The sequence below is a fragment of the Empidonax traillii genome, unplaced genomic scaffold, assembly GCF_003031625.1.
Source record: "Empidonax traillii isolate 1590-97213 ecotype Southwest subspecies unplaced genomic scaffold, ASM303162v1 scaffold303:size634589, whole genome shotgun sequence".
In the NCBI taxonomy this organism is placed as follows: domain Eukaryota; kingdom Metazoa; phylum Chordata; class Aves; order Passeriformes; family Tyrannidae; genus Empidonax; species Empidonax traillii.
In genome coordinates this window covers 138,726-155,231 of record NW_020955496.1, presented here as the reverse complement: position 1 = coordinate 155,231, position 16,506 = coordinate 138,726, and the positions used below count along the sequence as shown (strand labels likewise).

At 40.2% G+C, this 16,506-nt stretch overlaps 1 protein-coding gene across 2 annotated transcripts; it reads right to left on the bottom strand.

Annotated features, from left to right (window-relative positions):
* Nucleotides 1–550: 550 nt before the first annotated feature.
* Nucleotides 551–16,469, bottom strand: FH (fumarate hydratase). 2 transcript variants are annotated; one of them, XM_027890910.1, is made up of 10 exons: nucleotides 16,306–16,469; nucleotides 10,692–10,826; nucleotides 9,825–9,935; nucleotides 7,364–7,540; nucleotides 6,359–6,541; nucleotides 5,320–5,485; nucleotides 3,283–3,486; nucleotides 2,554–2,681; nucleotides 1,444–1,597; nucleotides 551–754 (listed from the first exon to the last, which is right to left on the bottom strand). In XM_027890910.1, exons 1-10 carry the CDS (start codon nucleotides 16,426–16,428, stop codon nucleotides 612–614), a joined length of 1,524 nt encoding a protein of 507 aa, XP_027746711.1. In that variant the 5' UTR covers nucleotides 16,429–16,469; the 3' UTR covers nucleotides 551–611. The 2 variants fall into 2 exon arrangements, with proteins under 2 accessions (XP_027746711.1, XP_027746712.1); XM_027890911.1 differs by lacking the exon at nucleotides 16,306–16,469 and adding an exon at nucleotides 15,894–15,989.
* Between the last annotated feature and the right edge of the window lie 37 nt (nucleotides 16,470–16,506).

Here is a 16,506-nt window from a genome sequence, read left to right as displayed (position 1 = left end):
ATCACAAAAGCGACTGTCCCCCCGTACTCAGCACTGGTGAGGCCACGCGTCAGGTTCTGTGTCCAGTTCTGGGCCCCCTCAGTTTAGGAAGGACACTGAGGTGCTGGAGCAGGTCCAGAAAAGGGCAACAGAGCTGATGAAGGATCTGGAGTGCATGTCCTATGAGGAGCAGCTGAAGGGAGCTGGGGGTGTTTAAGCTGGAGAAGAGAAGGCTCGGGGGAGACCTTGTCACTCTTTACAACCTCTTTAAAGGACGTTGTAGCCAGGTGGAGGTTGGTCTCTTCTCCCAGGCAACTAGTGACAGGACAAGTGGACATAGTCTTAAGCTGCACCAGGCGTGGTTTTGGGTGGACATCAGGAAGAATTTCTTCACTGAAAGCATGATTAGGCACGGGAAAGGACAGCCCAGAGAGATGGTCAAGTCACCGTCCTTGGAGGTGTTTAAAAAACAACTGGATGTGCCACTTAATGCCATGGTCTAGTTCACAGGGTGGTGTTTGGGTCACAGGTTGGACTTGATGATCTCAGAGGTCTTTTCCAACCTAATTAATTCTGGGATATCATATTTATTTTTTTAATATTAAGAACACTTTTTTTATTTTGTACAGGAGTTACTGAGGACCTAACATATCTTTAGGCTTCACCCACTGATCAAACTGGTCTGACGTAAGGAATCCCAGCTTTATAGCAGCTTCTTTCAACGTTGTCCCCTCTTTGTGCGCGGTTTTGGCAATCTTAGCTGCTTTATCATATCCTGTAACAAAACAAAAGCAACAAGTTAGACATTTGCAATTTCAACGATTTGCTAAGGGTGAGAGAAAAGTGGGACACTTGGTCTTTGGAGAATTATTTGCCAGGCATCGGTATTACTATTTAACTCATCATCATCATGGCTAGGCTTCGCGAACAAAGATTTGAGAAGGGCTTTACCCACGCTTGCTACAAGCGCGCTGATGGCTAAAAAGGCCAATGCGAGATAGACAAGTCCGGTTGCAACTGTTTAACTCAATTTGCAGTAAATGCACACCAAATGTTTACACCAACTCCTTATTTAAAGTGAAGGTAAATTCCATTATCCTGGTCTTAATTCACTTAGATCAAAGATTTATGGAACCTTCTCCTTTAAAAAAAAAAAAATTTCATATCGTAATCTTTCACTTATCATTATTAGTGGTCAGTTCAGGAAAAAGGTTCACAAATTCTCCCTATCCCCTTTCTGATTCTAATCAGAATTAATTTTCTAATGCACTGGTATGGCCACTGCAAGGAGGACATGTCTGCAACAGTAACAGCAATTGGTGATGTTGAAGTAAATTAACTTTTGACCTGAGCCATGACTTGGTCTCCTAAACATTGTGACAATACAAGTAGCATGTGAAAAAAAATTCTGCCACAAAATATTTCAGTATAATTTTTTGAGAACTTTCTGAGCCTTAAACCTACCTATATGTGGGTTCAGTGCTGTAACCAACATCAAAGATTCATTCATCAGTTTGTTGATCCTCTCTGTATTGGCTTGAATTCCTACTACACAGTTGTCAGTGAAAGAAACACACACATCTCCAAGAAGTCTTGCAGAGTTTAAAACATTTTTAATCTAACAAGACAAAGAAAGAAATACGAATTACTTCATTTGGATATTACTAGTTGCACATTCTGGCGCATTTGTTAATAACCCTTTTCAATACCAAATTATTTAACAGGCTATTTTCCTTCCAGTATCTGAAGGTGGTCTACAGGAAAGCCAGAGAGGGACTCTTCATAAGGAATTGTAGTGATAAGACAAGGAGTAATGGGTACAAACTGAAAGAGGGGAAATTTATGCTAGATATCAGGAAGAAATTCTTTACTGTGAAGGTGATGAGACACTGGAACAGAGTGCTTCTTATTTTTAACAAGACAACAAAACTTCAAAAGCTTTCGTTTTATTGCTATTTAGTATCTTTTCTGAAAGTCACCTTAATCCTTCTAAAACTATCACCCCTACCTTAACCTCTATGCCACTCTATGCAGCAGCATATGCCTCTACGCAGCAGCATGTATCTTGGTATATCCTGCTCACACTGCAGAAGGCAGACATTATTTTAAACACTGAAGTCTAAGACTAATCATTTACAATTTTACATGCCTCACTTGCCAAAAGCATGTAAACCTTTGATATTCGGCAGTAGCAGAAAGAAGGAACAGATAGCTGCTGAACAAAAAAAAAAATCCTTGTTTTTAGCTAAAATACTAAATTCACTTTGGCTTTGTACAAAAATCTTGCCTTGTTTTGTGTCTCTGTCTACTTCCTTAGGCTGATGATACACATACATCGTTAAGGTAGCAGCTTATCTGCATAAGATAGTTTCACGTTGAAAAGATTCTCAGCTCCCCTGTCAAAATAACAAGGGCTTACCATACAAAAGAATAAAATTTGTTCTCACAATTTATTAGCTTCTCTGGTGCTTGTACTGACCAATTATTCACTGAGGGCTTTTCTGCCCATGTATTATCTGACTATACAAGCAATTACTGACAAAGTCCTTGATGTTTAAAACTTTATGAACTTACCATCATGGGCTTAAAAACATTCAGTTCAAAGTGTCCATTGCTTCCTCCTACAGTAACAGCAACGTGGTTTCCCATAACTTGGGCTGCCACCATGGTTACAGCTTCACACTGGGTAGGGTTCACTTTTCCTGGTTATGAAAGGGAGAGAAAAAGGTTACCAAAGAAGGAAGGAAAAAAACAAACCAACCAACCAACCATCACCAGGCAGAAACAAATGATTTCCTCATCTACCAAATCACATTGAATAGAAAATGATTTTTAAGAGATAACAAGTCTTAATCACCTGCATCATGTGCACCACAGACGAAAAAGTATTTCCATAAATTATATTAAATTGACTGTGCCATTCCAGTATTTCAGCTACAATTTTTAAAACAGCTCTGGCTGCTTTAGCAATTTACCAGCACTTCAAGAGCTTGACAAATGTGCATGAGCTAAGCAGCTGTTCATTACCAGACTTCTTAATAGTCAAGAGATTATATAACCTTACTTACCAACATACAGCTCTGCTAGCAGGTATTTTTATAAATGCAAATGGTATAATAGATAAGAACTGACAGAAGGACTGAATCATGGCCTTACTGACATTTGTGATCACAGAATCATAGGATATACTGAGTAGGAAGTGACCCATCAGGATCATTGAGATGGTGTTTGGTAAACGTTTGTTAAGAGACAGTGGTCCAAAACAAAAGAAACAGGCAATTGTTCCCCCTGTATTCTCCGTACCTGGCATGATGCTGCTTCCTGGTTCATTTTCAGGCAGGATGAGTTCTCCTAGTCCAGAGCGCGGTCCAGAGCCCAGGAAACGAATATCGTTAGCTATTTTCATCAGACTACACGCCACCGTGTTCATGGCTCCACTGAGTTCAACTAGAGCATCATGGGCTGCAAGAGCTTCAAACTTATTTGGAGCAGTGACAAAAGGCAAACCTGCATGGAGGAGGGGGAAGTATTAACCCCGTGAGGCACTTCCGTGCAGACATTATAAACCAGATAATCAGACACATGAATAGCTTAATAAAAAATAAGAATTATTAACACTATAACATCACCTCTCTTCTCTACAGCTTACTTCACAAACATAGTTCTTAAACAAATAAAGTCAATATGAAAGACACAATAAAAGTTCTTAACATACAGAAGAATATGAAATTTTAGCACCTACCAACAACAAAGGCACAAATGTCAATCTTTCATTCTGTGTTTTTGCACCACAGTATTTTGTGAATGACAAAAATCTTTCAGAATTTAGCCCAAACTTACACATTTCTTCCATCAAATCAAGTTAGATAATTTAGATTTGCTGAGAGAACTGCTTTGATGCATTCTCTCAATTGTAAAAATAGATGTTTTTGCAGCACAGTGCAGGCATTAAAAGTAATCACAATGGAATTAGCTACTTAAAGGAAAAGGATGCACCTGAGTACCAGCACTGGAAGGGAACAGTACACCACTCAGAATATCTGAAAACTGATTCAGACTTAGGAGAATGCATGCCAACAGCAAAAGCAAAGCAGCAATGGAAGTAACAGCTCTGTTTATGTTAATTAAATGCCTGAAGATTTAAGCCTAGGTTCCGTAATGAAAAACATTTCTTCAGGACTTTGCTCTGGAAGGAAAGTCGAGCAGAATGCTATTAGTGGGAACAGATATCATTAAGGACTGACTGTGGGCTGGACTTCTGCCCCACAGAACTACTGATCTGAGCTTTCATCACCCATTCAAAGAAGAGCAGCATAACCTCCCTAATTTCTTGTGTTTGGCAGCTCCTGACAAACACCAAATCCCACCCAATCTGCATGAGCTTCTGAATTGCACAGCTGCATTCTCAGTTGCAGAGATCCACCCAAACTTTTCCTCTTGTCCTGGCCAATAAACATCCTCTATAAGAACGTGTGGAACTTCAGGAGTCTGCTCTACTTGTTTTAAACTCGTACAACCTGCCATTAGGACACCTAAAGAGTGCCAAGATGGGAGAGCTTCGTAACACCACCAAAACATGCCCTGTACTGCTCCTAGCAGCTGTTGTTTACAAGAAGTTACTTCTTCCCTCTCAGGGCACAAGAAAGTATTGACCCTCTGCAAGACAGTGAATAATAGGTCCATTAAAACCAAAATACTGTTGATAAGCAATTACAGATATTACAGCAAATGTGAATGACAGATGTACATGTTCATTTTGGGGGCATTTTAAAAACTGATATTGTGACACAAGATCTGGTTGACAGATCAAAAAACTCAATATCATTGTAAATTAAGTTTTAAGATCTATCAAGACAGCACTAAAAGAATTAGACAGCTAACCTTTACTCTTTCACATGAAAAAATCAGGGAGGCTTTGGGAGTGTTTTTTCCCTTCATTTGTGCCAAGTCACTGTAAATTAAGAGAGCCAGAGGAGCAAAGATCAAGACAGAAGTATTATAGTTGGGCTAATAATAGAAGTCTGAAACTGTATCCGTATTCAATGAGCCTTGCTCAGAAAAACACCATAATTTCAGTCACTTCCAATGCACTGAGTATAATTACAAAAATATACTGCACGAAAAATCTGAGGTAGAAGGCATATAACACATGGCATTACCAAAAAATGTCACAGTAAAATATAAATACAATTTGAGCTTATTAGAGATATGGAAACAGAAAGATTTAGTTTGAATTTGACTGTGTGTTACGCATAGCTTTAATGGTATTGTTACAGCATATACTTTACTGCTATATGTTACAGCATACTTTACTGGTAACTCCAAAATATCATTCCTCACCTGTCAGTTCAGCCACTTTAGCAGCAACTTTCTCAGCAAAGCCAATTCTTGTGTTTAATCCTGTGCCAACTGCAGTCCCGCCAGCTGCCAGCTGATATACTCTGGGCATGGTTGATTCAATCCTAGCCACACCATATTTAATTTGTTGCACATAACCACTAAATTCCTTTGAAAGAAAGGAGGACAAGATAAAGGAACAAAGACAATTACCAAGAATAAACGCCTAGAATCATTTAGATTTTTTAACATGATTTGACTAATTTTTTAAAAAACATGCAAGCACAGAATTTTACACAAATACTACATCTTAGCATGTTGTCAGTAAAAGTATGGAAATATTAGAAGACTGTTTCCACACAACAAACAACTATACATAAAACCAACATGAATATATAAAATTGTACATCATGCCTTTTATCTCGGGTGTGTACTTAGTAGGATCTGAATCCACATTAAAACAGCTCCAAGACTGAACTAATGTTCTCCAAGTACAAATAAAGAAATGGATCTTGGGCTTTGTTCACTTGACTTTAGTTTAATAAAACCCACTTGTGCATTCTTAGAAAAAATCCACATCCTTTACCTGTATGTTTATCAATTCACTTCAAATTCTTTACCAAATTACTGTTATGTAAGCCATTCTTTTATTATTATAAAATTTGCCATCTTTTATATTAATATACACACACAAGATCATATATAAAAATTTTCATTTAAAATACCTAGTAGTTTTGTGTGTTGGCAAAACCTCATTTACATAAGTTTACAGACTGCAATTACCTCTTCCTTGCAATGCCAGCGTATCTGAAAAATTGCGTTGGGTTATTTGCTAATGAAAAATCATTTATCATTTATATCTTAATACTGTTGAAAGTAAAATACAGGTGCAAAAAGTTAAGAAAATTTATGACTCAGTTATTAGAGTACAGCATATCCAGCAAACTCTTAAACTATCAACTTAATTCAGGCATTCTCAAGTTTGCCTCAATATCATTTACAAGAATTTTCCAAAGAAATGTCTAATTTTATTTTTTTTTACCTGTCCAAGTGTAAGTGGAACAGCATCTTGCGTATGAGTGCGCCCTATTTTTATGATTTGGGAAAACTCTTTGGATTTCCCTTCAAGTGCATTCTGTAGCTTCTTCAGTCCAGGTAACAACACCTCATTAACCTCCTGGGCAGCAGCAATATGCATTGCTGTTGGGAAAGTGTCATTGGAACTCTGTGAAGAAAGTTCAAGAAGTTTATTTACAAGCTTTTCTCACCACTCTTGCTGCAAGATGTGCATGTATGGCTTTATTCTCTTTATGTTACAAATAATTAGAAACTAAACTAAGAGTAAGCAACTTAGGGCTGTCCCACAAGGCCAGAGTCTTATTGATAAATCAGCTTTTTATAACTATACCTTAAGAAAGTTTAACTGAATAGGTTGTTCACAACATTGGGACAAAAAAAAAAAAATAGAAAAATAATTACTACAGTAGTTATGAGAGACAGGTAAAATGGATGGATGGATGATTTTAAAGGAATTGTAAGTGACTTTAAAACACCTGTGTGTTGCTTTGATAATGTTAACTTCATAGTTCACTGGATACTGAGTAAGCACAAAAGATCAGGAAGGGAAACAACCAAGTCAGTGGCTTAGTATATCATTCAGATCAGCTGAAGTTTAAAGGTGAAGTTTATTAAAAATGTCTGCCATGATCCAACATTTAGAAACTGTATCTATATGTAACTTCTTTTAAGACTGCAGTAATAGTCATTGTCATCAGGCCACCTCTGCCCATACATTATGTGTGAATTTATCTGTCATGAATGAATTCAAAATTTTTAATCTGAACAGCTCATTCTGTCACTTAGAAACACCTTAAAGTTCATTTAAACTGAAAAAAAAATGGAAAATTATTGCCAAAGCTATCCCCAAAACTACTTTTTCTTTTTTTTTTTTTTTAATTTAAACAGGGAATATAAGAGAACTCAAAATTCACAATTCAAAACCCCAAAACTTATGAAATTCAAAGAAGTATAATACAAGTATAACAACCTGGCTTTTGTTAACATGGTCATTTGGATGTACTGGCTTTTTGCTCCCCAGGGTGCCCCCCATGATCTCAATGGCTCTATTGCTGATGACTTCGTTGACATTCATATTGGTTTGAGTTCCAGACCCAGTTTGCCACACCACCAATGGGAAGTGATCATTTAATTTTCCTTCAGCTACCTGTAATGAAAAAAGAGAGAAAAGTTATCCTATGAGAAAAAAAGAGTAAAAGCATAAGCCTTAATATTTTATAGCTATAATTAAAATTATGCTCTCTATTGTATTTTTAAATCTACATATAACAATTGTGAATTCACACAAGAATAATTTAAAGTTTTTGATGTAATACCACATATTAAAAGGGAAAAAAATTTGGTATCTTTTTGAAGATGCTGAATTGTGAAACACAAAGATACATAGAATTTGATTTCATGTTCTGCAGTCATAGAAAGAAAATATTTTTAAAAGGTATTTTGAATTATATCTTCTCTTTCCCAAACAATGCAGCTGATTTTACAAGTCAAGCACATCACCCACTTTACCAAATTTTAAAGCCGTTTGAATTCTAATCCTCCAGGGCAAGACTAGAGGTAGTACATGCTGGTTCTCCCTTCCACACTTATTTGCTCAGGTTAGGAAGATTTCTAAGGTAAGAGAAATATCTTAAGAAGATATTATAGTATCTTAAGAAGAGCACATAAGGTTCTTCAGAGTACAGATTCAGTGTTGTGAATCTCCTTCGGTTTTGACCACTTTGACAAGGCTTATCTGTTCCCAGACTTCTCACCATGGGTGTGCTGCTTTCTTCTAGGAGATCAAGATCAACAGCTGTACAATTTCATCATGTACACTGATCACAACTATACAACACCTTGAATTAGAGGCATTGAGAAGTCCGTTCCTTTGGTCCCCCAGAAAAGGTGTTTTTGCCAAAGACCATCAGCCATCCACATGCAGTACATGAAATCTGTGTAACTGGACTGTGATATTTCACAAAAAAGAAATTTCATAAAGGAAGTTCCAGACCTCCTACACCTGTAGACATAATACTTTGCATCAACAAAGCCAGATAGTACCAAACAAAGCTGATAGTACCAAACACCTTCTTCCTCTAAGGTGCGCTCCTCTTTGATCAACATTTTTTGGAGTCTATTGAATCTTATACACATTTAGAGAGTTTTCTAAACATGTGTTTGTGATAACATCAAAATCTGTGCTCAGAAGTATCACACCCATACATCTTAGCCTCAGAAAAACAAAGGATCTGTTGTCACAACTCTGAGCCTAGATAACCATCTCCAGATTATCAGCCCTCCTGGAAACATGTTTTTCAGGAAAGGATCTTATGTATTCCCCATCTTATACAGGGGCAAAGTTCCCACCTCCAGGAGTAACCTGATTCTTTGATGGATCTTTTAAGTTGTATTAGAAAATTACTTTGTAGGTAAGGAAAGGCTATCATCACAAGGATGTTTGTTTTTAAAACATAAAAAACAAAAAAGCCCCAAGCAACTTTCAGAACTTATGAATCTAAACTAAGTAGCCTTTAGCCACCAGAACTTCTAATCCACCTTTAACTAGGGGAACCCTAGAAACAACAGAAAGAGCCTGGATATATTCTGAAATTCCCCAAAGCTATTGGCTCTTGGGACTTAGGCTGCTACAGCTGGTAGAAAGAGGATGAGGCTTCTGCAAATACTGAAATATTTTTAAGCAAGTTAGAACAAGAAAACTCTGTTAACAAATGCTTCTAGATAAACATATATGTTGATTTATACAAATCTGGGATTATTTATTTCTACTGGGTTATTATACAAATCAACACACCTTCTATTACCACACCTCAAATAATGGTCATTTACAACTCTGCACCTGGGTGGCATTTATCCTAAAAAAGAGGAAGATGCCTGTTTATCTCATCATGTCCTCTTGAGCAATAAAACTGATACTTATAAAGCACAGATTTACCAGTAAGCCTAAATATGGAGAGGAAATAGACTAGTAACAGAGAAACTACTCAAACTGCAGATGGTCTTCAGATTACCAAGATCCAATTGCTTTACAGATTAGAGACTTCCAAAACTAAAAAGCTTTGCTTGGCATATCAGACTTCAGGTTAGTTGAATGAACTGAGACTCTATTCCCCTCCTAGGTTCTTTTATATAGTTCATCTGGTAAGACTCAACGCTATGCAAGTAATAATTATTCTTAATAGGGGGGGGAAAAAATCACATTGCTTTTATAATTCAAGTATCAAAATGCATTTGAATATTCCATCATTTCTTTAAATACAAGACATAAAATACTAAAATTATTATACAAAGTAAATGATTTCTGAAAAACAAAAGTCAATAATAAGAAATGCTTTCCTCTAGCAATCTGAGAAATGCAACCCCCCAGGCTCCTGTGAAAAGCGTAACAAACATACAATGGCAGTTCTAGTATTTGAACAGTTTGTTCCTACCTCATTTGCCGCCTGTACAATAGCTTTAGCAATCTTTGGGTCAAGACCATAATCTTGATTTACTTCAGCAGCTGCTCTCTTCAAGATGCCAAAAGCCCTTATGACTTGAACCTGAGACACAAGTGTAAGTTTAAATACACAATTTTGTTCCCCCAAAGGACATGTTAGGAATTTATAGTGCATGTCTCGTTCTAAACCAAACTCCTCCTGATCATAAATCCAGCAGCAGTTCATTGAACAAACCAGAGAGCAATCGGGTCCTATGGCTTACGCTCCCATTAACAGTAACATTCATCCAAGCAGTCCAGAGAGCAGTACACAGCTTTCTCTGCAAGTCCATGTATGCTCTGTGCATCAAAAAATCACATGCATTAAAACTGAACTGGATCCATTTCTAAAATAGCCCTTTGAGGGAAAACTGACACATGTTTCAGTACATGGAAAGTCAGTATATAACAAAGGAAGTGCACACTAATGCTCTATGCACAGCTACATGTGAAAAAGCAACTTTATATCAATTCATGCTATGCTAAACAACCTCAATAAAAACCTATATAAAAGCCACGGCAAACAAATTATTCCATTCACTTTTTCATCTCTGGAAAAATGGAAGACGGATTTCTATTCATCCTGGTTATTAAAAAATTAAGCAACACAATAAAAATTACTCAAAAGCAATATTCAATTTATTTCAGTGCAACAAAAAATGGGATTTCTACCACAGAATAATACATCGCTATGGAATTTCTACCTTTAATTAAAATTCAAAGTTGCTCACACTTCCAGCAGAATTCTAAGAAAAAGGTATTCATTTGCACATCCAAAACGCACTTAAGAAAGAAATTAACACAGATTCAGAGTACTTACTGGCATCCTTTCTGAAACACCTCCAATCTTAAAGTTCATTGTCGATCTTACAGTTTGGGCACCATAGTATTTGTCACTTGGGACCTTCAGTTCACCAAAGGTATCATATTCTATCCTAAAAGCCTCTTGAGTGGACTGTAGAAAAACAAAACAAAAAATGAATTCAAACACTAGTAAATGGAACATCCATTTTCTCAGCAAGCAGTCAAGAAAAAAAAGATTCAAGAAGGGGGGAAAAACACAAAGCAAAGACATGCAGCTAGTCATACATAGGTAGTTTTATACCTTTGAAATTAAGATATTTTTCTAGTTTGAGCACCTGTCTCACTGGAAGTCACAATTACTACCACTGTGAAGCCCAGCTGTCCCACTGGTGTCGGGCAGCACTGAAAGACTCAAGACCTCGGCTGCCCTCTGTCATCCTGATGAGAGACTGCTTCTTCTTTTCTAAGAATTAGTACCTTAACTTACAATTCACAGAACCGGTGTTTAGTAAAAACCAAACTGACAACTAGCATAGTAAGAATTCAGGTAACATCTGCCCAATCCACATAAATGTAACATAACTCCTATTTGAAACCCAGACCCCCACATGACACTTAATACTGGAAGGGAGCAACTGACTAATCCAGGACCAAGTTACTGACCATTAATTATCCCCTTTGGCCTAATAAACCAGAAACAGAGTTGCCCTAGCTGTGCACCACAAAGGAACTGCATCTAGGTATATTTTGTGATAAACAGTAATTTACATATGGCAGTATTTCTGCATCACGTATACATCTTGCATGTGTTATTATCTATATACTATTATACTAACACAGCCACAGGCAAATTAATTTTAGCTGACATATACCAAAAAAGGTAATTCTTTACTTTTTGTAGAACAACAACATTCATTTGTGATGATGTGATCGCATTCACGTGCAGCTCTACAAAGATTATGGATCTGGAACAGGAAGCAAAAGCAGTTTATTCTTCCTCTCCCCACTCCTTGGTCAGCTAAGTCCCAGTTTTCTGTGGGAAAGGTATTGATCCTTCCCCAGAGGAGGAGGTTATCTTCTTCCAGAGTCTTAAGGAAAGGGGAGAAGTAATTTCCAGTTCTTTATCATGGATAGAGTAAAACAATCCTAGTCCCATAGGTAGCATATATACATACACAATACCAGGTCCTGACCTAACCACAACCCTCAGGGGTGAGCCCTTGGGAAAGCTCTATCAATAGAGTCAAGTCAGTGTCGCAGTGCAGTCAAATGAGAAAACCAAACCCAAGGAACTATTGGGAAAACCAAAAGATACAAAAAGAAACGTTGCCATGCCATCATGATTCATGCATAGTCCAAGGTCTTTGTGCAGATTTGGTTCTTTCATCCCCAAAAAGCATATTACTGGAAACAGTTCAAAGGCAGGGATAAAAGGTAGGGAACACCTTTCTTAAGACAAGTGGCTTTTTTGTGCAGAAAAGAGATAACTTGGGCATTGAAGGAAAACTGAGGCAAATAAAACCATCAGTAGGTGTTCACAGTCTCTTCCAGTACAAGAAACAGGAACCATAAGATTAGGCAAGTAGGAGTCAGGTTCAAAGCAAGGGAAAGGGAACAGCTCCTCACACAAGTCACAGACTGATGAAACTCCTTGCCAGTTGATGCTGCAGAACAAGAAAGTCACTGCTTTCCTGGACAGGCCATTCCAATGTTTGACAATCCTTTCAGTGAAGAAATTCTTCCTGATGTCCAACCTGTCCCCTAGTGCAGCTTGAGGCCACGTCCTCTCATCCTGTCGCTGGCCGCCTGGGGGGAGTGGCTGACCCCCACCTTGCTACAGTGTCCCTTTCAAGCAGTTGCAGAGAGCAGTAAGGTCTCCCCCGAGCCTCCTCTTCTGCAGGCTGAACAACCCCAGCTCTCTGAGCTGCTCCTCTTAAGACTTGTGCTCTATACCCTTCTCCAGCTCCATCATCCTTCTCTGGACCCACTCCAGCACCTCAATACCTTTCTTGTAATGAGGGCTCCCGAACTAGACACGGTACTTGAGGTACAGCCTCACCAGTGCCAAGCACATGAAGAGTTTGGGTCAGAATATGGCAAAAGCATTGTATACGTTTGCACAGTTCTTATTCTTCCCCAGGAATCCACTTCTGAAGTCAGACTGTTCCTTTCTCTTCTTGGTTCATTTTACTCACTCCTTGTTAGGTGAGTCTCAGTCTTCTCGGACAGGAGCGCAGCTGGGTACTGGCCAGAACACCCTCCGGCAGCCCTGACCTTCTGCAGCAGCTTGCCCAGGTTTGCATCACCACGGATGGCAAGTTGCAGGCGGGGAAAGGGGAGTGTCCCAGCCTTTTTGCTGTCCTAAGCACCATTCCTAGCCAGATGGAAACACTGCCATCAGGTATTCCATCAGTCCCACAGCAGAGACACCAGCCCTGCTCACTTTGAGTACTTGCAGAGTAGATGGTGCACGTGACCCAGAAGAAACTGCAGCCCAGCCCTCAGCAAGGGTTAGCTCTCACATTGCTGTCCGCTCCCTGTATCTTGTGTTTTGGCTGATACTCTCCCAGACACTGACTTCACAAGAACAGAAAGATTAGTGTGGAACAGTACATCGTTCCTATGTTCTTTAATCTTCTTTATCCTATTTGAGTCACTTAGCATTCATTTACATGCTAACAAGAAACACAACATAGTAAACGCTTCTTCGGTATCTTACTACCAAAAATGTTTAATAGGGATGCTTGTGGGTCTTACTGTACAAGTGCACATATTAATATTCCAACAAAGCTGGGAAATCCCTGCTTTAGGTATTTGGGTGCCTCGTAAAAGCAAACAATGTCAAGCTTTCACAGAGCTGGATAAGCAGAACCAATTCAGTTCCAAGCCCAGCTCTTGGTATGATCAGTGTTTCAATCATCAAAAGTTTCCAGGCTCAAATGATATAAAAAAGTTAAACTACCTGTGACCTTTTAGACAAAAAAGCTAGCAGTTGCACAACTGATTCCTCAAACTTACATAATCCCAGTGTCAACAATGGTGAAACAAAGGTAAATAGGATCAGTGCACACTTGTACAAGTACTTTCTAACAACAAAATCGTTATTAAAAAAAATTATTTCCCTAGCCAGTTGCACATTGCACATTCACAAACTCCAATGAAGTTAACAGGGTAAGGTGCTTTAAGATGAATGTAATTTGCTGACTCACAGAGTAAGAAGTGACATTAGCCAAAAAAGCAAAGGGGTACTTTTCACACATACTGAAGTAACTAAACTGCAGCCATTACCTTCACACTGATGGAGCGCCCTGAAGAAGCCTTGTCTGAATTTGAATGTAACAAACATGCTTCCCTCACTCCTCAGCCAGAATTAACCTTCTTGAATGGTTTTATGAGGAGAAGGTCCCAGTTCCTGTATGTAAAGCAGTTTCTGCAGCCAGTCCCTGACCTACAGGATGGGCTATGAAATGGTGCATCACTACCACACTCTTGTCAACCCTCTACTCCCTGACCCCCTGGGCCGTAGAAGCCAAAAGGTGACCTACCAACTCCATCACAAGCTAAGGCAAACTCCTGTGCTCACCTAGTTTCTATCACAGCTACAGGCCTCTGCTCAGAGCTACTATTCCTCACCTTTACACTTTTTTTTTTTTTTTAATTCCTTAGAAAGGCCTAACAAGGCAAGCTCTGCTCTCCAAAATCCCGAGAACCCACAGTCCAAAGCTTATCAAATTAGGCAAACAGCACTGTACTTTTGCCTTGTTGTAAGGAGCTAATCAGCTAGAACTGATTGCACCATAACATGCTGGAGATACTCAAATGTCAGAACTGCTGCAATATCGCTTTCTGTGGAAAAATATAATTTACAGATGCAGCAACTTTCAGATATAAGTATTTCAATTCAAAAAATCATTGGTTTTAGCCTGTCAAGGCACTTTCTGAGGCCATCAGAAAATGTAATCTATGCTCAATTGCTCCCCTTTAGCAGATGAGGGATGTTTCCATTTTTAAGCATCACTTGCCCTTAAAAACATCGAGTCAAAAATTCTGAAATCTACCCTTTAGAAACCAAACCCCAAAATTTTAAAACATTCAGCCACAGAAGGACCATTGTGACCTCAATTCCATTTAAAATATCCTGTGCAATATAGTTCTAAGTGAAGAGTCACACCATAGGACAACATAAACATTTGGTTGTAGCTAGCTACACAATGTGTTTTAGAACAACTCTTACTAGTGAAAAAATATCTACAGACATCAAAAAGTGATTTTTTTTTTTAATTTAAATACTGGCTGGTACATCTTTTGGTGGACCTCTTTTAAATAAAAACACACAGAACTTTTCCTATGAGAATTCAACAGCTACTTGAGTTACAAATCCACTGAGGGACATTTTGTTATGACTACTGCTGTTATTTAAACCAAAGCAACTAACAGCGCACACAGGTACTTCTGACCTGCAAAGAGCAGGTCTTACCTTTCTTGTAAGAAAGCAGCCTTTCACACCTACTGAGTCTTCAGCAAGTAAATCAAGGCCATGATCTAGAATGTTTTTCTTAGACACCAAATGGAAAGATAAAAAAGGGAACCATCTCACAGGCCAACGATTTGAGCTACAGAGTCTGCTTTGACACCAATTTTATTATGCAGGTAAGTTTCATCCACCATGAAGTTTATTCGCTTGTTGGAAAACTTGTTCTTTTAAATGCTATTTTCTACACCCTAATCAATATCACAGATTGGAAACCAATGTTCTCGTTCAATTTACTACCTAACATGGCAAACTAAGGAATTGATAAAATCCTGAACACCCCACTTTCTGCCGAAATTTTTCTGACAGTCTAAATTACCCCGTTTTAAGGAGTGAGCGCAGAGATGCACCTGCGGCTAAGGCTTCCATGCAACATTCTAGGTGTTATTACCGAGATTTGAAGTTCCGTACTGGAATAGCAGTTTTGTTTCTACGCTGAACTGTGTGCAATAATCGAGTCCCACTCACGTCTGAGCCCAACTACTGCGGATGCCTGCTAGAGGCCACGGGCTGCTCTCTCAGCTAAAAGCTCGGTAGTTTTCAGACAGCCCCGAAGATATTCCGGATATCCCCACTCCTGAGAAGACGCAGCTTTTCCTTATTTGTACCTCAACAGCTCTAAGAAAGGGTCATAAATTCCTGTGGGAGCAGCTGCCGCACGGCAGAGAGGTCCTGCGCCTTTCCTACCTGCCTCCCCTCCCCGGCCACATCAAGGCGGCTCAGGGCCGCGCTCACGGCGTCAATCTCATCCCCCGGAGGGCTGCACATCCCGGCCCGCCCCGGGAGCAGCCGCCGCTCGGGGCCGCAGATCCGGGGCCGTCAGCGGGGCCGAGCCAGGCCCGGCGGGGCCGCAGGAAGGATGCGGGAAACGGCCGCGCAAGCCGGGCAGGGAACGGCGGCCACGTCCTCCGGCTGCCGGCGTGACCCCGACGGAGCAACACCCCGGATTAAAGCGCCCGTGCCCGGCCCCGCCGGCAGCCGCCGCTCCCTCCGGCAGCGCCCGCTGCCCGTTCCCCCCGGGGCGGGGGCGGAGCGAGGGCGGCGGCGGCCGGCGGTGGCACTTAGAGGTCACCGCTGCCCGCTCCCCACCCGGGCTCACCATGGCGGCGCGGAGCGGCAGGATCCAGCGGGGCGCGGCGGGACCCAGTGAGGGCGGCGGCCGGGAGAGCAGGAGCCCAGCGGAGCTGCCGAGGCGGCGGCAGGCGCGAAGTGAGCGGTGCATGGTGGCGGGGGGCCGGCAGCACCGCGGGGGTGGGAGGCGAGGCGGCACCGCCCCGGACGAGCGTCACGGTGCCGGGGC

Bases quoted from the DNA above. Each gene is read 5' to 3' on its own strand.
- FH (XM_027890910.1), bottom strand. From the start codon at position 16,428: ATGCACCGCTCACTTCGCGCCTGCCGCCGCCTCGGCAGCTCCGCTGGG. The intron at 7,541-9,824 runs GTAGGAACAAAC...TTTTCATTACAG, and splicing joins TTGTACAGGCGGCAAATGAG to GTAGCTGAAGGAAAATTAAA. The intron at 2,682-3,282 runs GTACGGAGAATA...TTTCATAACCAG, and splicing joins AGGAAGCAGCATCATGCCAG to GAAAAGTGAACCCTACCCAG.